This window comes from Oryzias latipes, chromosome 7 (genome assembly GCF_053564925.1).
Source record: "Oryzias latipes strain Hd-rR chromosome 7, Olatipes_Hd-rR_3.1".
Taxonomy (NCBI): domain Eukaryota; kingdom Metazoa; phylum Chordata; class Actinopteri; order Beloniformes; family Adrianichthyidae; genus Oryzias; species Oryzias latipes.
Genome location: NC_136243.1, coordinates 22,956,690 through 22,976,251, shown reverse-complemented (window position 1 = coordinate 22,976,251; position 19,562 = coordinate 22,956,690). Strand labels below are relative to the sequence as shown.

Below are 19,562 nucleotides of genomic sequence, written 5' to 3'. Positions count from 1 at the left end.
TGTTGGGCTAAGTATTCTGTCACAAAACGGGCAGACAGCTGGTTGCAATTGCAGCAGGTTTTATTAGCACTGCTAAAACTTCACAAAGCTAAATCAGGGTCAGGCAGCCATGGGTCACTAATGGGGAGGGGAGCATCAGAAAGGAAACCAGAGTAGTCTGGTTCCAGGCCAGATTTGGGGCAGCCAGCAGCCAAACAGAGTCAGAGACAAAACACAGTCAAGAAATCAGACGATCATATCCAGCTATGCCACTCGGTAATAGAGACAGAGTACCACAAAAAAAACAAAAACTTTTCACTGAGTGAGGCTCAGTGCAGTGCTTAAGTGTACTGTGGGTGATTGCAAATGAAAGTCAGGTGTGTGGCATTCAGAACCTGTGGGGTTGCTGGGAGATGAAGTACATTCAGAGCTCTGGAGACTGTTCCCACCGGTGACCAGAGGGGGAGACAGAGCTCTGACTTCTGACAGCAGTTTTGGTAATGAAGGTCAATGTTGGATCTTCAGTCTGAACAACACAAGTTCAGATGATCAAATTGTGTTAGTTTAAAATAAAGATCTTCAGAGATTCACATAATAAGAAAAAATAACACTTTTAGAATATTTATGGAAAATAATCTGAACAACCAAAAATCGTAAAGATGAGAAAACAAATAAATCACAAAGAATCACCTTGTATGTTGTTTTGGGTTTTATTTTGAAGTGCATATTTATTTATACTACAATAAAAAGCAAATAGAAACTGAAAATAAAGGTGCTAAATTTAGCAGTAGATCAAAGGTTTCAACCGGCATAGCGTATCATTCAGGTGGGATGGGCAGGACTTGGTTTTGTTTGTACATAATGAAAATAGTGGAAGAGTAAATGCAGCTTCGTACTCCGTGAGAAGACACCTTGTGATGATGTTGCTGTCTTGTGGCCTCAAACATGATGTTCTGGCTGCTTCTCTGACATTTCACTTCAAAACTTCCCATCATGTTAGAACTTCAGTGTGACTGAAAGCAAATCAGTGTATGGATGTGCATGCTGAACACAGAAGATCTAAATAGCAATATGTGACCTAGATCTGACTGAAAACTACATTCGTTATCTTTCTTCCATTCTCTTACATTTCATCTAAAGACGTAAAAAAACATTGTCTTCCTTAAGTTTATAGTTGTTTTTGGTGTTTTTTAAATGTTCTTGTGACATTTTTCTGATAATGGTGGACATATATAGAAAAGATTTAGCTTAAAGTTGGATTTCTGGGTATTTCTTTATTCAAATTATTAAGAATTAAGAGCAGATGCCAAAAATCTTAGGTGTGACGTAGAATTTACAATCGCCAGGCCATAATCTCCCTGCTCCGCTTTATTCTGATGCATCCATAGATCCATGAATGTCTTTGTTTTCCTCATCTGAGCTGGTATCTGGCTCAAAGCTTTAGCTTCAGATACCTTTAATATCGCTCGCCATTTTTGTTGCACCGCTAATGTAAGCTTTTGCTTAGGGTTGTGAGGGGCTGTAAGCTAGCAGGAGAGAGTGTAAACAGATGGATGACGGGAAGTAGAGGCAGGTTTACTAGGCACCAACAGTTCCACCTGCAACTTAGAGGTGAATTTCTAATAAACTCCTGTCGCTCTGAAGAAACTATGTCCTAGAAAATGTCATAAAAATGTGCCTAAACGCAGCATTTTAATATTTAAAAGACCACTGGGAACGTTCTTAGAATTGATCAAAAGATGATGGGAGTGGGATTTTAACTTTAACATGTGGTCGTCCACCAATTCAGTCCACTCAAAAAAATTAACCATTTCCGTCATCTGAGATGCTTATGTCACCTGAGCTGCTGCTGAAGCTCTGGACTTGGGCTACATCCAGTATGAATTGTGAAATGAAACATAAACCACTCTTCTTCTTCTTACAGTCACACATGTATGTGTCTAACTTCTCACAAAGCATAAACTGTTTCTAAGAATCTTTGGATGGAGAAATAGATGAGTATTTTGTTGGGTTATGCTGTCCCTTTCTTCATTATGTACACTCTTCTGCACAGCCAGTCGAAGCATCTTCTCCCATATTTGTGCGCACTGTGAAAAAAGATTGAATTTATGAATAAGGATAGTTATATTTTGCTTTTTAAATTATTTCAAACCTTTATTGGCCAATCTACAAATATTATTGTTATTATTATTTTTTAAGTGTGCTATGTTTTTGAGCATAAATTGAAAACCCAAAGACAGAAGCACACCCAATATGCAAACTCACCTTAAAGCATACGATTCAGACTTGTGGTGGTTCTTTAAATGCACTGGTAGAAAAAAGAAATTGAATAAAAATTACTACTTTAGTTAAAAGCATCTGCTACTTGATGCAGAATTTGCAGCAGTGGATGCAGTTTATTTTTTTTAACTTGGAGCAATATGTGTTTGTGTGTTTTTTTTTACTTAATAGCTTCATGCCTATAAACATTGTAGGTTCTATCAGTGGTTGCAACATATACTATATAGCTCCATATGTTTTGCAGTCGCAGTGCGACAGATAACTGTACTATGATTTATCACTGTTCTACATTTACTTTACACCAAAGAAAAACAAAAATAACTTCATGGTGATGTGTAAAAGGAGTAGCAGTGAAATATTTCCAAACCGAAGAGGCAGGGTAAATTATAGCTCACAAATCCTCAGCCTTATCTGTGCTTTGTACTTAAAAAGCACAGCAAGTCTCATCTCTGACTAGTAAGCAATTTTACCGACAACCATCGCGTGCTAGCTTGTGAACTATTTACTATACCCTTTTCTTTGACAGTCATGTCTGAAAATAATTGGTTACCAATTATTTTCAGACATACAAAAAATGAATGCTCGAGTAAAAAATTTACATTTGTCAATTTTAAACAGGGAAGACATGATGACTTGGCCATAGAAATACATTTTTTGAAGTCTCATGTGTTTGCACATATGTGAGATCTCCTGCGTACTTTCCACTGGAGATTACGTGACTCAGTTTCTGCCCTCTTAGCCCATTCTCCATTCTTCTCACTTTGCTTCACTTAGCCTGTCTGCTCATGGTAATGTGAAGAGTTTGGCAGTGTGTCAGATTATCTGGTGTCATTTTTAGGGGCACTAGAAGGTTGTGCTGACAACATCCCCCTTCCCTACCCACAGGGGCTACCTGCCTAAACTTCTCATCTTTCCCCCATCCCATGACTGACAGCGTTACAGGACTGAAACCCGTAACTTGATAGCAGTATTGTGTCATATTAGAGGGCATTTGACAGGAAAGCTTGCTTTGTGATAAGTGATCACATCAAGACAGCTTTCAGCACAGGTGTGATGTGCTCTCTGGTCATTTAAATTCTTGTTAGAGAAGGCATGTGACCTTAGTCATACTTAACCAACAATGTTGTCAAATGCTGTTAAATTCACCTTTGCAATTCACATTAGACACTTCAAGGCCATCCAGTTAACACCATTCACCTCCCTTTTTTGCATCCGATTCCAGGAGACCAAATTGCGATTTCTTTAGGGTGCATTCAGATTGGAAAAGTCCATTGGTCTGAACAGAGTCTTGAACCTTGCGGTTAGTCTTTATTTAGACTGCCTTTCAACTGGACATTTCAGTATCAAACCAAAGCTGGCAAACAAAACAACGTAGCTAAAGATTTATACAGTCACTGGCTAGGAATTAGGAGGGTGGGGCAAAGTAACAGCAGCAAGAATAATGGAAGTCCTGCGCTTTGCAATCCTTGTCAGAATACAGTAGTTCAAACTTGAGATTTTGCTGATCAAATTTGAACATCTTTGACTTGTTACTTTGGTACAGGAAAGGCATGCTGCAAGATTGTTAGTGAGGAGACGACCACCAAGAAGATATGCTGACAAGTGTTTATGACAGGGATGTCAAACTCCAGGCCTCGGGGGCCAGCCTGCTGCTGGTTTCCAGAAATCCTGCCTTATGCAGAAATCCTGATGCTGTTTACTTGGATCTGGTGTGTTCAGTCAATAAGGAGATTCAATGGCACGTTGGTTGGAAAAAGTGTTGGACACTGGCCATCGAGTCCTGGATTCTGACACCCCTGGCTTATGTCGCATAGATTGTGGGGAAAATAATAAGAATCAATGTGTATCATGTTAAAAGTTGTTTTAATCAGCCTCCATTTATCCAACCAAATTTCACTGAGTTGTGTCTCACCAGTGCTTTATGTTTGTCTACAACTTATGGTTCCTATTCTGTTTACATCCTATAATCCTATGGTGGCCATTTTGGTCCAGTTGTTCCGCTCTGACTGAACAAATTTTCAGTCTGAACACACCCAAGTGAACCCTGGTCCGGGACCAGGAACTGCTCTAGGACCCATCTTTCTAGATGGTCTCAGTTTGATTCCAATGGCTCCGGTTTGCTCTGTGTCCTCAGTCTGAATACGCTCCGTGCTCAGAGCAGAACAGCTGGACCAAAACAGCCACCGTAGCCGGGCATTACATGATGTAAAGAGAGTATGCTAACTCATTGAAAATTGGTCAGATATTTGTTGTGGATTATTGGGGGAAACGAACTCTGGTTCACTATAGGAGAACAAAATGTGTCCAGTCTGAATACACCCTTAGTTATAAGATTTAGCAACAGCTAATTTAATTCTGTGAAGTGGAAAAAACACTCTTTTTAAAACATACAAAAGAAACCAAATAATTGTTTTTAGGTGAAATCATAATTTCCCACATTTGAACTGGTATTCAAAGAAAACCATTTCAACTAAGACTGTAGCAGTTCAGTTACTGCATGTCTATTCTCCTTAGGCGTGCTTTCTTCGTTTGTCCTTTTGATGCCTTTTCATCAGATATTTGAAAGGCTTTAATGATGTCTCTCTTGTTAACAGTTGCAATGACACTAAGAGTCTCCCAGAAGTAACTGAAAGGCCACACTGCTAAAGTGTTTAGAAAGTGATCCGTCACTGTGATTGCCTGGTTATGTGAGTAAAATCAGACTCACGGAAAAACCAAAACGTGAAATGTGGTATTTTGATGTCTTATTCAAAAATCGTTACCACATTAACACGTCTAAAAACCAGATTTGTGTGAAGTGCATGGAAGAGAAATGCTGACAGGAGAAACAGGAAGAGCGCAGAGGCTGGGCAGGTATTTAAACCATGGCTAAGTACAGTCTCCATGATATCAGTTCATGCATTTAAGAGTTTGTATAGAAACTACAGTACACCTGTAAATCTGTAGCTTGTAATAATAAAAGTTATTAACATAAAAAGTGTATAATTTTGCTGAGACTTCAAAAAAATTAAGGTAGCTTCTTGTTTTTTTTTCAAACATTTAGGTTTGCTATCAGAGTAGGATATCTAAATGACTTCTCTGTTCATAACTTCTCTATTCACAAGAACCATTGTCCTGGAATTATAAAGGCACGGGGAGTTCCCACTAAGCTCTAAAAACCAGCTTCTGATCTCCTTTCTCCTTCAATTACATTATAAATTATTTGTTTTAGACCAGTGATTTCCCATTCAAGGAGCACACACAGTAATGCGGACATTTGTAAAATAATGAAACCTCAGATGAGGTGAAAATGAAAAACTCCAAAAATGACTTGACTGATAAGATGTTTGTAAATTTTACCCGAAATATGTTAATTTTACCTGAAATGTTTTTACACAAATGTAGTTTCTTCTAAGAGTACAATCCCAGTTAACATTCAGATTTTGCATGATTTTTTATTGTTTAGTTGTCCCTTCATAAAACTAGATTTTTTCTGTAATGAGTTGTAGCCGTAGTTTGTTTAAATCAAACTAATTCATTAGGGAAGTGATAACTTTTTGTTTAAGTTGATGTGTTTCTTACCTCTGGAAATTCCAACATTGATTTATTTGCCCTTTTCTTTATTAACTTCTGGAATAACAACTTCTGTTGGGGGAAAATAGACATTTATTTGTTCAGTCAGTCTTTGGAAATCAGTGTAAAATTAATTTTGCATATATAATCAAAAATACAAAGCTACAAACACTTAAATAAAATGTGAAGTAGAAAAAAAAAACATACGTTTGACTTCTAGTTTGCAGGAAACAGTGGCCTCTCCCTGCTCGTTCTTTGCTCGGCAGGTGTACACACCACCATCGAAGCTGCATGGCTTCCTGATCTCCAGGGAGCAGATGCCCTGGTTGGATATTTGACGAAACTTAGGGTCATCACCGATGACCATCTGATTCTTCAACCACTCAATCTTTGGCTGAAAGCAACAGAGGACACAAAAACAACTTCATTATTGTTCAGTCAGCAAATATAACTTCCTTTGTTTTACTTTTTGAATGAGTAAAACATTTTTAGATTGTTTTAAAATTACCAGGACAACAATTGTATGAAATGCCAACCTTAAACTAAAGATCAACATTTTACAAAACTTAGTTTTATTATATATTTTAAAGGTTTATTTCTAAGTGTGGCTCCTCTGTGGACATTAGAGTTGAAATTAGGTCCTTGAACATTGCTCCAGATGATTTACTACTCCTTTCTTTTCCAAATTTACTACTCAATTTCCCCTTAACTATCTCTGACTTTGAACTCGATTTAAAAAGGCAACAAAAAGCAGAATCTTTGAAGAAGTTCACTTTTTCTTATTTAAATAACAGATAATTGGCTGAGCAAACACCATCTCCATCCTGCCCATATGTTTTACCACTAATCATGACAAACAGTCTGTTTGGGAGACAAAAATAGGACCTTCTTTGACATAGCACCATCTCCATGTGGACATAGCAGTGGATCAAGCTCAGTGTCTTATCACTGACTTTTTTTTTGTTCTTCCTCAGCTCCTAAAGCAGTTTGCTGCCTTGCCTTCAACAGCACTTTATCAGCAGCAAAAAAGACAGCTTATCAAAGCCTGGAACATGTCTGTCTCCAACATTTTCCTCAAACTTTGAAGTCAATGTCAAATACGGTTAAGTCTTCCATTTTGGGGTATTTAACATTAAGGGAAAGTATTAAAAAAAGAGAAAAGTGAAAGACCACATTTGAAAGTTCATGACTTATAGTCGTAAGCTGGGATTTATCAGTGACAGGAGTTTGATGGGAAGTATGTGCTTCTCCAAAATGAAAGTGATATTCACGGTCCTTCACCCTTCAGACGGTCACTGGATATGCTTTGACACAGCTGCTGTTATCCTCTGGGACAATTAAGAAAGACTTGTTTAAACATGGTAGTACCAAAAGAGTTATTTACGGAGTATACATACACTACTTGCTCCATTTGATGTGGCAAACAAATTCCTAGGAGAGCAATAAAATCTAAATAAATCACACAATAATTTTCCTAGGAGTTATAATTCCTCTATTCATCCATACATTATTTCTATAATATATTTCTATTTAATATTTGTTATTCTTTCTTCAATAAGTCAAACAATATCCATTTCAGTTTTACTGCCTTTAAAAAGAGGGAAGTAACAGCCATGTTTCTCTCCTCCTCTGTCATGCAATCTGCCTGAGTTAGATGAACAACTGTATAGATAAGTTTAACCATAGGAGCAGCTGCCAAAAAGAGTGTGAGACATGCTGAAACTACTTAAGGAAATACCAGCGTAAGCCCTGCCTATCATCTCTGCTGGATCTCCTCAGCTGTGATTTTTATTGGAAATATCTGTCTTCATTTCATCCAGCTCAAACAAAATTCAAGTTAAACTTAAAGAAATGCATATATATTTATATTTAAAACATTCTAGGTGACTGTTTGAAATAGTAATGCAGTGCTAAAGACACCCCCTCACTGACCTTTGGGCTTCCCCGAACAGAGCACAGCAGCTTGGTGGTATATCCCACGGTGGCAGCTCGGTCCAGAAGAGGGGTGGTGAACTTGGGAGCCTCAGAGAAGTCGCGTTCCTGGTACTCAGGAGGTTTGTAGTGGATTCCTGTTATCGCACACAACAAAAGGGCTAACTTAAGTGTCTGCAAGCTCAACAGAATGGTGGTTTATAGAGCAAAGCAGTGCTTTGTGATGGATTTGTATAGAGTCTGTGGACACGCCTTGTTTCAGCAAAGTATCTTTTGATCTATTTTAAAGTGTTCCCAGTGGTTTTAATCACGATTATGCTGTTTTAGCGCAAATGATAAAACTTTCGTTTTCTAGGACATAGTTTGAGCAGAGCGGCAGTAATTCATCAGCAATTTATCTCCGAGTTGTGGTATGGAGTAAGCCCACCCCCAATTCCTGGCATACATCTGTTTAACATACGCTCTCCTGCTAGCTCACAGGCCCTCACAACCGAAACCTAACATTCCTTGGACAACTAAAATGGCGAGCAATATTGGAGCTATCCAGCTCAGACCAGGAGAACGAAGACATGGATGCATCAGAATGGGGTGGAGCTTGTGGCCAGCCCATTGTAGCTTCTATGTCACGAAAAACATCGTTCTTTTTAACTGTCTTTTCTTTTTAACTCATGAATTATAAAGAGAAATAAATAAATACTCAGAAATGTAATTTTGAGCACAACTTTCTTAATACATGTCCTCCATCATCAGAAAAATGCCAAAGTGGGTCTTTAAATCTAACAGTAGTGACAAACACAGGCTCTGAGCCAAGCCACCAATGACATTTCTAAAAGGGTAGGAGGCAAAGGTTGACGTGATTCCCTCCACCACACACACACAGACACACGAAGCAACACTACTCTGCCAACAGTCATAATGCTTTCACAGCCTCTTAAAATTTCTCTCAGCAGTTTCTGAATACCAGCCAAGTAAGCTACCCACTTACGTTTGTTTAAAGCAGTGCCAGGGTCATTTTCTCTCCTAAAGTTATCACTTCAGACCCTCAACTGCCATCTTCAGCTCATTAATGTACGCAGCACTTCTGTCATTTGTACTCTTATGTATCTAAACTATCTGATCAAAGAGTTTAACAGCACACTGTGCGTTGGAGTAAGGTCACCTGTTTTCTGAATTGTAGCAACCTCTTTGGTGACAGCGCTCTGCTCACTGATGCCCACTTGGTTCTCAGCAAAAACTCTGAAGCAGTACGAGTTGCCCATGACGAGGTCCGTGATGGTGGCGGTTAGCCTGTGGTAGTGTTCCAGCACAGTGAACCAATCCTGGAGGTGGTGACACAACAAATGATGCACTCACTCTGGTGCATAATCTGCAGATGATGCTGTGCTGTTCAGTTTTTTTACAGAGTAATAAAAAAATACTTCTATTTTTTTGTAAAGTCTCAAGCTTTAACAAATGTTCCATGTGTTTCAAGTTGCATCTCAAGAGATCGTAGGAATATTGGGAGAGAAAACAAATCTCAGTTGATTTATTTTCACAGTTTAGCATGAATCAAACACAGGAACTATCAAAAAAACGGATTTTTTTAGAAAAGTGTGAGCACCTATAAGAAGGCCAAAATTAATGCATCCGAGCAATCCAAACAACAGCAACAAATCTGAAATGGGTTTTCTCATGAAAACACAAAAAGAGTGGAAATGAGGACAGTTGTCACAGAGATCAAGTCAGGGTCCAGATTTCAGACCTGCAGAAATGCAGTGAAATCAGTGTTTTCAATCAAATTGACTTTATTTTATGTAGATCTTAATGAAATGTCAATTAAAATAGTGTCATATGAATCAAACACTATTTAATAATATAATATAATCTACAGAACTATTACTGGGTTTTCTGCTCGCTGCTGATAAAAGAGCGTCTACAAGATGTTATGCATTTTATTTCAGCATAAATTCCATTTCAGTCATTTTCAAAGACTTGCAGTACTTTGACTGTGATGGCTGCTTGTTCTATGAATTTTATGGACAAACAGGACATACCCCAGTCTTCCTGTCGGCTTTCTGAACAGTATATCCAGTGATGTCTGTGTTGCCGTTGTCCTTGGGAGGAGTCCACTCCAAAGCAGCGTTGAAGCCCCAGGAGTCCACCAGTTTCACACTGGTTGGAGGGCCAGGCAGGTCTGAAAACACATTTCTCTGTTAGCATCACACACCTAGTCTTTACACCACCCCCACCCCACCACCATTAAGTTAAGAGGTGTGAAGCAGATAGGATGCCAGTCCATTATAAGATCCACACACAAAAAAATGAAGACCAGCAATGCAATTTTGCAAGATCACAAAAACAAATACAGTTGATTTAGAAATAAAATGAAATAAAATTCTTACTTGTCGGGTTGTGGAGGAAACTGGAGTGCACAAAGAAAATCCATGCATGAGTTTTTTTTTCTGTGAGTCAGCTGTTCCGATCAGCACATGCTCATGTGGCGAGTGTTAAAAAACATTTAAACCCTAACTGCCATGCTCAACAAAACAGGACAGAAGCCTGAAATTAACATTATTAAAACTTTACTTCATATTTCAAAAGTTTAAACCTTCAAAGTGAGCAAGCATCTCTGTTTAAGTCAGAGGTCTGAAGGTGAAAAATGGTAGCAAAAATGTCATGCAACTCAGTTTTGTGTATGTATCCGTGCCATATTGTTGTATGCGATCCGCAATAAAAGACATCAGCATTTTAGTCACCGACGATCTGCAGGGTGATGGGAGCTTTGTCCTCAAAGCTATCCACTTTCAAAGACATCTCATAAACCCCAGAGTCCTCCCTCTGAGCGCCGCGAATGAACAGGATGCTGTCACGGTCACTGTTCCTGATGTTCACTCTTTTTGTGTCCAAAGGCTGACCATCCTTCAACCAGGAAACCACAGGCTTGGGCTTTCCCTGATGAAAGAAAAGTCAAAACGGGATAAAAATGAATAAAAAAATGCTGTCAGCGTGTGTTTTTTGGCTATGTAAAACCTCATATTTGGATTTTTTTCTCATAGATTCAGACAGATATACATTTAAATGTCAAACTTTTCTCAATTTCAACTTCAACCTATCAACCTCAAATTTGGAGTTGCATGTGTGACAGCTTACAATAAATGGGATGACAAGGTTGATCTGCTCGCCGACCTTCTTCACATAGCGGGATCTAAGAGCTCGAGGCAGGCGGATCTTTGGGCGGTCTGCAAAAATAGAGTCAAACGTGTTTTCAAAATGTCTGAAAGGACCAGATGCTAAAACACGGCACAAATACAGTTCAAGACAGAAATGATGAAACACGCAAGACGCAATAAATGCTACATCTTGTTGACTGTTTATATGTTGATATACTTATTTTTGAGTTAGGACATAAAAACGTATCTAGGTGTTCTGAAAAGTGGACTTTTGGAAAACATTTAAAGGCAGAAGCACCATTACAAAAATGACAACAAAGCTCTTTAGTGGCCGCTTTTATTTGTTTAAAAGAAGGAAGCTAAAAAACATAGACAAAGAAAAAAGCAACTTAAAAATCCACCTTTACGAAGGAGTTCATTTTGTGTATTGGCAGTTTATCATATTATTGTGTAGCACAGAAATCTCAATACTGTGATTTAGGGTAACTTTCCTTATGAACAAATTCATGACAACAAATTCAAGCTCAGGTGGATGTCTGGATTTTGCAATGTCTCGTTTTTGTATCTAGAGATCCCACAAAAAGTAAGAAAATTTCAGTTCGGTAAACCATTTTGTCATTACAAAAATGTCTGTTGGCATTAAGTTTTACATAGTTAGAAAGTCTGTTAAATGGAGTCACATTTGTAAAGAACAAAAATATGTGGGAGGTTGAGCAGAGCTGAGTATTAGAGTTCACATCCGGAATAATTTGCCACGCCTTTCCTGCTGATGGCAAACAAAACACTTGATTTCAGTTTAACATCGAATGGCAGCATGGCAGTGAAAGCAATAAAGGTGTCCTTAAAAATAAATAAGTCCTATGTAGTAAGTTGTATTTATTTAACTTTTAATTTACCAGGGTGTCCCTTGAGATTAAATCTTTTTTTTCAAGAAAGACCAATGTACAATGCTAACAGACACAGTAGACTCTGGAATCCACCATCTGTACAGCTTGTTCCAGTTTATAAAGCTCCTAAAGTTTCTGGAAGAGGAAGCCAAAGGAGTTAGGGCTCAGGGTTCAGGCAGCTCTTTGACATAGAGATGCTGTTGGACAGGTGCAGCAAGGACATGGTGACTTTGGTTTAAACTCCTAGAGCAGTCACGATGCACAGAATCTGCAGCTGACAAAAGAAAGCTGGTTGTAGATAAAATTGAAAAGCAAAAAGAGGCAACAAGATGTGCAAAACCACATTTGTCGGATGACACAAAGTCAGTGGATGGGAGATTGGCGGCTGGTAGAATGAAAATTTTGCCAGGAGAAATGTAAGATGTTCTTCCATCTCCCAAGAATTTGAGTAGATGAACAGCTGAAGATCCATTATGTGTATTGTGTTAAAAAAAAGCTGTACTTCAGCAGATTCTGTCAGGATGTGGTGTTAGCATGTCTAGCTGCAGAAGCAGAGGAACACAGACCGAGAGCCGGAGACCCCCTTTGGAGGTTAGCAGTAGGAGTTTGTGGCAAAGTCAAACTGGCTGACACTGCTGCTGGCTGGAGTGAGTTCTAGAGGAAAAATAGGACGGATGCTGTGTGAGTCTGTGTCAGATCAGTATAAAAGCTATGGAACGTGACTTGAATTGGATTGGGACATTATCTTTACTTGGTTTTCAATAGTTTTGGGGGGAAAGGATAAATGTCAAGCTGTTAGTTGCATATGAAATAAAAGATTTTTAAGCTGACTTGCTTTTTGTTAATATCTTAACTAGTGTGCTAAAGTGTCCTGCTACTTTTATATTTCATTTCTTCATTTGTTCTTGGTGAAGCTGGCATTGCCAATGAGCATGAACCGGCTGGGGAGGAGGGTAGTCTATCCTGACTTCTCTCCATGGGAATGTCTCTCCTTTACTTTTCTCATCTCTATCTTGAAGAATCAGTGACTTGTCTTGTCTTATAGAGCTGAGGGTATAGGTGTGGACAAATCAAGGTTTGGTGGGAGGAGATGCTGGAACAAACAAACAAGCCTTCTCTGTGTTGTGTCGGGTCTAACGTGATGGAACAGAAGTTGTTGAGAGGTGCCCACCTGGAGACCCTCATGACCTGCTAGCATCTTTTCACATTTGGGCTGTTATTATAGATTGTGGAGCATAAATGCTAGCGAAACGTATTTTGCAATGTAATTGAAAGTTCAGTTGGGACAATTGGTGCTGAGTTTCAGAGGGACAAATATTTTGTATGAATAAAAGTACAGTATCTGGGCAGGCAAAGGCAAAAGAAGTAAACCCAACATCCAGCAGTTCCTAAAAATATCTCTGATGACATAAGTCTTAGAGGAGCCCCTCCAGAGTGAAGATGTCATCCATCTGAGCAGTGAGGTCCATTTTCCCGTTTAGAGTCAGCTCAAACAAGGCCTGGTATGCGCCGCTGCGATTAAAAAGATGTGGATGAAATTGCAGCACAAATGGAACTTTCAGCAGCATCCCCACAGTCACCACGTTAGAGGGTTTCACTCACGCTGAGTGCCACGTATCAGGTGCAGCATCCCTTGCATGTTTTTGCACCAGCAGCAAATGTTCCAAAAGCCTCGAAGGCTTAAAAGATATATAAAACCCGACTTGCTGCTGTTTCCCTCATCCATCCAATATGTCCTCATAACTCACACCCCATCAACTTGCTGCTCATCCGCCAATCACACTACTCTTACTTTCTTTGTTTTCTGCTGCATGTGTTATCACCCCTGTCCATCCATTTGTCACAGTATCATTGCTGGTCAAGCTGGGATCCGGCCCGTGGAGCCATCATTTCCCAGGAAGATCAGGTCAGCCTCCAGATTTGGCTCAAACACTAATCCCTGCTAATCAACAAACCCGCCAGCAATGCTTGGACATGCTGCTGCAACCACAACATTCAGCAGGCAGCAAAAGTGCTACTGCTACCAGTGCGTAAGCTGTCTTTGTCTCTGGATAAAGTTTCTTTGAGCGGAGCGAGGGTTTTTTTCCAGTACGTGTAGGACATAGCGTCTTTAGCAAAAGCAACACACAGCTAAATTCACCCACAACAAGCCAACTAGAATCCACCAATTAGGCTAATGTTTCACTTCCCTCAGTTGACCAGCAGGTCTGTTGTCTTGACCGTGTTTCTCACCTGTTTGCTCACAGCAGTTCAAACCAAGCAGGCAGACATTGAGCTGGGTGTCTGACAGGATGTGAGAGTGAGCCCCCGTATTAGCTGACCCCCTATATACTCATCGTCTTTTTGGTACAAACAAAATTTGTTTTATTTCTTAAAATAGTTTTTTTTTTTTTTTTTTACTTTAAAGCAGAAAAGCTAAAATACAAATAATAAAAACCAACACTTAAATATGCATAAAAAAACAAATTTAGTCACTTAGTCGTTTATTTTCTTAATTAATAATTTTACCAAATAAGGCTGGATTAATATAGAAATACTTTTTTTTTTAAATGTTGCTAAAACGTTTCTTTAATTTGATGGTGCTTGTCCTTTCTTTGGATTTTGCGCAGCGATAAAGGTTTTAAGGGTTTATGACAAACCTTTAGTAATAAATAACAAGTAATCCTTAAAAATAACTTGTTTTTTTCTGAGTCAACACTTAAATAAGAAACTATGAGTTTTGGGGTCAGCTGGAGTTTAAGGCTTAGTGCCACATTCACACTGGCCTCAGCAACGTGCAATCAGGCGGCCACTTCCATTGGAAAGCCTATGTAAAGGTGCTAAAAAGCACGTTTTGGGCTTTCACGTTTAAAACTCTCACGTTCTCGCGTAGCTTCGCATGTTTTAAAGATCGTTTACGGGCCTACGTACAAAATGCATGGCCTTAAACACAGGTTGAAAGTTAAACCAGTTGAACTCTGACCAATCAAGGACTTGGATTTAGAGATGTATGGATAGCACCCTTTTTAATTCACGGAAGTGCCAACTATTTAAAGATTGATCATGGAGGATGGAATTAATAATTGCGGCTTGTGCCCAGCTGGAATTTTACGACACCAAGTCTTTCATACATCGGAATAGAGCTGTGAAAGAAAAAGCCTGGAGCAAGATTCACCAGATTTGCACCACTTTGACAGTTCGCACCAAGTCTCTTCCAACTCTGAGTACATGTGCTAGTATTGGATAGCGACAGTCCTGTGTGACCACCATAAGCTTAAAGCTAGTGCAAGAATCCGTATATAGTGCATTCTTGAATGGGTGACACGTGCCTTGTGTAAACGTAGCATAAATGTTTAAGGTCAAGGGATTAGAGTGTAACGTCAGCCGCTTTTGATGTTCTAAAAGAAAAAATGCTTCATCAAAACACCTGGATCAACAATAAAAGGCCAGTCTGTACTGAAATGTGCAGTCACATCTGAAGACATCTAACTGAAAGATTGACTTACAGCCAATGAAAGCACTTGTCAGCACCAACAGGATTTACATGAACACATCTGTAAACTCCATCCGAGGCTGGCATTTGAACCGCCCCCACCGTTGATCTTGCCCCAAGAGTATTTTGAGGATAGGTCATAAGTCACAGCTAACAGAAGGCTCCTGACAGACACCGCAGAAGTTGCATTTTCCAGTGAAAGAAATAACATGTAGGACACTGCATCAAACGTAAAAAGTGGCTCCTCTATCATTAATTTCATGGGTTCATGGTGTGGAGAGAGCTGGATCGGCTGCTGCTCACCGATAACCTCTCGAATGGGGACGGCCTGTGGAAGCGTCCCAGGCTCACTGCGGCCACCAGGGTTTACGGCCACCACGCGAACATGAAGCAGGTCTCCAATTGTCAGGTTCTTGATGCAGAAGTGGTCAGCTTGGGTCAGCTCCTCGTTTGCCACAACCCAGTCTGTTGCTGTGAAGCAACCAAAGATCCATGTTGGTGTGAGGCAAATGTATCCTTTTGATAACAGGTATAGCTCACGCCTTTCAATAACTAAACTATATTTCTTGATGGGGTACATGGTTTATCACCTGCTGACACTAGTTTACAAACAACCTGACCATAAGAGGAACACTAAGGATCACTGTGATGAAATCCTAGAAGGCATTCTGTCATTCGAGCAGATGAACACTTCTAAAAGTGGTGTCAGGGCAAACGGCGACAGCCAGTGATCTGGTGAACGCCTTACACGGCTTGTGCCCTGCTATGGGTCTTTAACCCTCTGGACGCTCAAAGGACAGGTGCTGCCGTGTCTCTCTTTTTTCCTCTTTCACTTACTTCCATCTTTGCAGTATTCCACAGTGTAACCATTCAGGCCAGAGTCTCCAATAGTCTCGGGTGCTTGCCACTTAATGGTGAGGCTGGAGTCATTGACATCATGCACGGAGACATCCAGAGGGGCACTGGTGGGGACTTTTACAGATGAAGAGATAACAAAGAAGAATTATCAGTAGATAATCCAAGCACAAGCAAATAATTGTTTACTCCAGTAGTCCATGCAGAGCTAAAACTCAAGATGGATGTATACTCCATGGTTGAACCAATAAGACGTTAAAAATCAAAAGAAGTGTATAATGAAGCAAAAAAGAGAAAATCATTTTTTTTTAAATCAAATCTGTTCTTTTAAGCATTTTCAGACCAAGAAAAAAAATGTCTCACATGGATACTAACTAAATCCACCCAAGCAAAAAAAAAAAAAAAAAGAGATGGTGGTGCTACCTGCAGGAGGTGGAGGTGTGGGGGCCTTGGGTGGCTCCTCGACCACAGCTGGAGCAGCTGATGTGAACAGGAGGGAGACTTTTTACACAGACATTATGGATTATTTTTTTAAGGAACTTTCAACTTCTATGAAAGACGGTGAAAGTATCATTTGCGTGCAGTGATCTGTGGTTACCGTCTGCTGGAGCTTCTGTTGCTGGAGTGACCGCGCTGTCTTCAAAGGCAGGAGCTGTAGCTAGCATTAAAACGCCATCACAGAGGCTAGTTAGTGACCTTAACCATGCAGGTGATCAGCCAGCTTCATTTTAAGATAACCAGCATTAATGCAGCAAAACACAACAGCAGAAAATCAAGCAAACATACGTTTGGCGTCTTCTTCTTTTTAAGGTTTGAGCTTTAAATGTAAATGTTCATGAAAAAGCAGTCCAACCAGCATGGCAGTAGCAGCAGACATGCTTTTAGGACTGAAGCCCCTGTATGTGGATCACAACTCTAGATTTCTTTGAGCCAACAGGAGGACATAATTTTTGGCAGATTCCCATTTGATCCACAGTCAGGGGATCAGTATGTTTACATGACTAAGAAGAAAAAGGTACTTCCGTCAACAGATGCCCCTCAAAGTCATTTGAAAAGAATCAGTAAATGAAAGTCCTCACACGACTATCCACAGTTTGACTTGGACTCAGACACCTAGAGGTTTTATTCCCATCTCTCTCATTCCAGTTTGGACACAGACTTCCTTCTGAACGAACATGTGAACTTTTAATTATCTTTAAAAAGCCGTCCTCCCCCAGCTGCCTTTGCTTTCTGACCTTTACCCAAAGGGGTAAAATTAGGCCCACAGCTGTTTTCTAAAAAGCTGCGGTTTAACAATGTTATCTGTTCTGTTTGAACTTTGATTTCTATCCTGCATTAAACCATGAAGCAGATCAACAGTTTGGGGTTTCAGTTTTGTATTTATATTGAGATGCCTCGTTTGGTTTTAGTAATAAGTCAAGAGTCATGGTTTAACTTCTGTGCAGCTTCATAAAATAAAAACAAAAGCAAAAATTGGAGCCCTTTAATTTGTTTTGTTTAATAAAATATAAAAATAAGTTGGTTGTTTCTCTGTTTTAAGGATGCTTTTGTGAATCTTAATGTTTTAAGATTCCTCTGTCAGAGTCATTATGACAGACTTATATGTCTCTTAAAATGTTTCTGCATTAAAATGATCTGCCGTCTACATGAGTCTAATTTTGTTACCTTTACACTTGAAAAAAAAAAAAGATTTTCTCAGTCATCTTTTCAATACCTGGAGCACTTTCCTGATCCGCAGGGGTTTCCTCTGCTGGGGCAGCTGGAGGTGTTTCCTCCTCAGCCACTGGAGCGGCTTCAGCTGTGGTCTCAGAAGATGGAGCCTCAGCTGGTGGAGGCTCTACGGGGGTGGGCTCGGGCTCCGGAGCCGGCTCAGATGCCTTCTCTGCAGCTTTCTTGGCTGCTGATTTCTTGATGGGAGCAGGTTTGCCTGGCATCTTGCTGACAGACTGTATCAGGACCCAGAGGGCTCTGAGTAACATATATAGATGAAGGCAGCTCCGCCCACCTCATGGCCTGCCCCTCCATGCCTCGGTCATCTTCTAATCTTATGTCCCATTTCAGACTCCCAGAAAGTTTGATGAGGTCTGGTGGACAGATGATGCCCAAATATACAACTTGTTTGGTTTACCAGTGTATGTGTGGGACAGACAAAGAAATAAATTAACACATAAACATGAATGATCTGCAAAATGGAACAAACATTTGATTTGTGATAGAAAATAATACCGAACTAAAACAGCAGTAAATTCCAACATTTTTTTCTGCAAAAATAGGGTCTTTATTTGTAAATGTAACAGACTAAAGAGAACTCTATCATCAAACAATTGGTAGACAGAGAGAGAGAGAGGAAAAAAAAAAGATTAATTCAGATTTTAAAGATGTCACATTTAAGTGTGTGAAGGTCAAAGATGGAGTTTTTCTGTTGATTCTAAATCTTTTTTTTTTTTTTCAAAAAAATCCGCAAAAAAAATAAATAAAAATCCGTTAGAGAAAAAGTTATGGCTGTGAGCAGAAAGCATGAGGAAGAAAAGTTTGGGGGGGGAAAAAAAATCCTACTCTAAACAAAATAAGGATAATTTTAGTACAAAAGGTCTAATAGCAAAAGACAAAAAAGGTTTGGACAAAAACTTGCAACAAATAACAAGTGATGTGTGTAACATCAAACCAAATTGATAAGAAATATCAAGGTAAGATTTAGAAAAAAAGAAAACTTAACCAAAAATATGGACACGTCTGTAGTTTTCCGAGTGAGAAGGTTTACAATGTAAAGGCATTGTATGAAGTAGCCCACATTGAGAAAGTAATTTTGAGATACATTTTTTAGAATATATAAATGTCATTTCCTCAAAGCCAATGAAGAGTCAAGTCAGCAAAATACCTTACTTTCGTACAAACGCCTGTTTACAGCAGTGTCGTTCCCAACATTAACCACTAGATGGCGTCGTGGAGAAGGATTTTAAAGATGTGTTGAGAACCTCGACGCATTTGATTCAAGCTTTAAAGTTTCCTCGTGTTCATCACTGCAACCTACAGGAGACGAATGAGCGAAGATTAATCGTTCAAACGATAAGTATTGGAAATTGCATTTTTGAGAATATTTCTTTAGTTCCACAAAGAGAACACCGGTAAGAGCACGCTAATCACGGAAACAGCTGCAGTCAAGAAACACGAGGAAGTGAGGAGTCCTCGTGACCGGAAATGGGGTGAAATCTTAAATGGGGTTATCCTAAAACTAACTTCTGCTATTCATTAAATGTGTTATAATTCAATCATTTTAATTCACAAACGCTTTTAACGGGGAATTTACATATACATTTGGTTTTTAATTATTAAAAAATACACTTCCAAAGGATAGGAATATCCCCAAGAGCATAAAAATGTTATTTGAAACATTTTCCCCTTCAAAATAAGATCTTGTTTGCAGAAAAAAACAAAAAGACTGACTATCTGACTCAT

At 39.4% G+C, this 19,562-nt stretch overlaps 1 protein-coding gene across 4 annotated transcripts; it reads right to left on the bottom strand.

The window, feature by feature from the left end:
* Window positions 1-670: 670 nt before the first annotated feature.
* mybpha (myosin binding protein Ha) lies at window positions 671-19,129 on the bottom strand. 4 transcript variants are annotated; one of them, XM_078949887.1, is made up of 16 exons: window positions 18,990-19,129; window positions 18,112-18,220; window positions 17,821-18,044; window positions 16,705-16,764; window positions 16,530-16,586; window positions 16,089-16,223; window positions 15,555-15,722; window positions 10,873-10,961; window positions 10,479-10,674; window positions 9,777-9,916; window positions 8,903-9,062; window positions 7,744-7,880; window positions 6,019-6,205; window positions 5,821-5,883; window positions 2,245-2,287; window positions 671-2,066 (listed from the first exon to the last, which is right to left on the bottom strand). In XM_078949887.1, the coding sequence occupies exons 2-14, from the start codon at window positions 18,129-18,131 to the stop codon at window positions 5,843-5,845; spliced, it is 1,614 nt and encodes a 537-aa protein (XP_078806013.1). In that variant the 5' UTR covers window positions 18,132-18,220; window positions 18,990-19,129; the 3' UTR covers window positions 671-2,066; window positions 2,245-2,287; window positions 5,821-5,842. The 4 variants fall into 4 exon arrangements, with proteins under 4 accessions (XP_078806013.1, XP_078806014.1, XP_020560352.2 ...); XM_078949888.1 differs by having other exon boundaries at window positions 18,112-18,190; window positions 18,990-19,107; XM_020704693.3 differs by lacking the exon at window positions 18,990-19,129 and having other exon boundaries at window positions 17,821-18,205.
* Between the last annotated feature and the right edge of the window lie 433 nt (window positions 19,130-19,562).

Excerpts from the sequence above, each read along its gene's own strand:
- mybpha (XM_020704693.3), bottom strand. The coding sequence starts at position 18,085 with ATGTTACTCAGAGCCCTCTGGGTCCTGATACAGTCTGTCAGCAAGATG. Across the intron at positions 16,765-17,820 it reads GGATCAGGAAAGTGCTCCAG|CTACAGCTCCTGCCTTTGAA; the intron begins GTATTGAAAAGA and ends TTTTAATGCTAG. Across the intron at positions 16,587-16,704 it reads AACAGAAGCTCCAGCAGACG|CTGCTCCAGCTGTGGTCGAG; the intron begins GTAACCACAGAT and ends TGTTCACATCAG.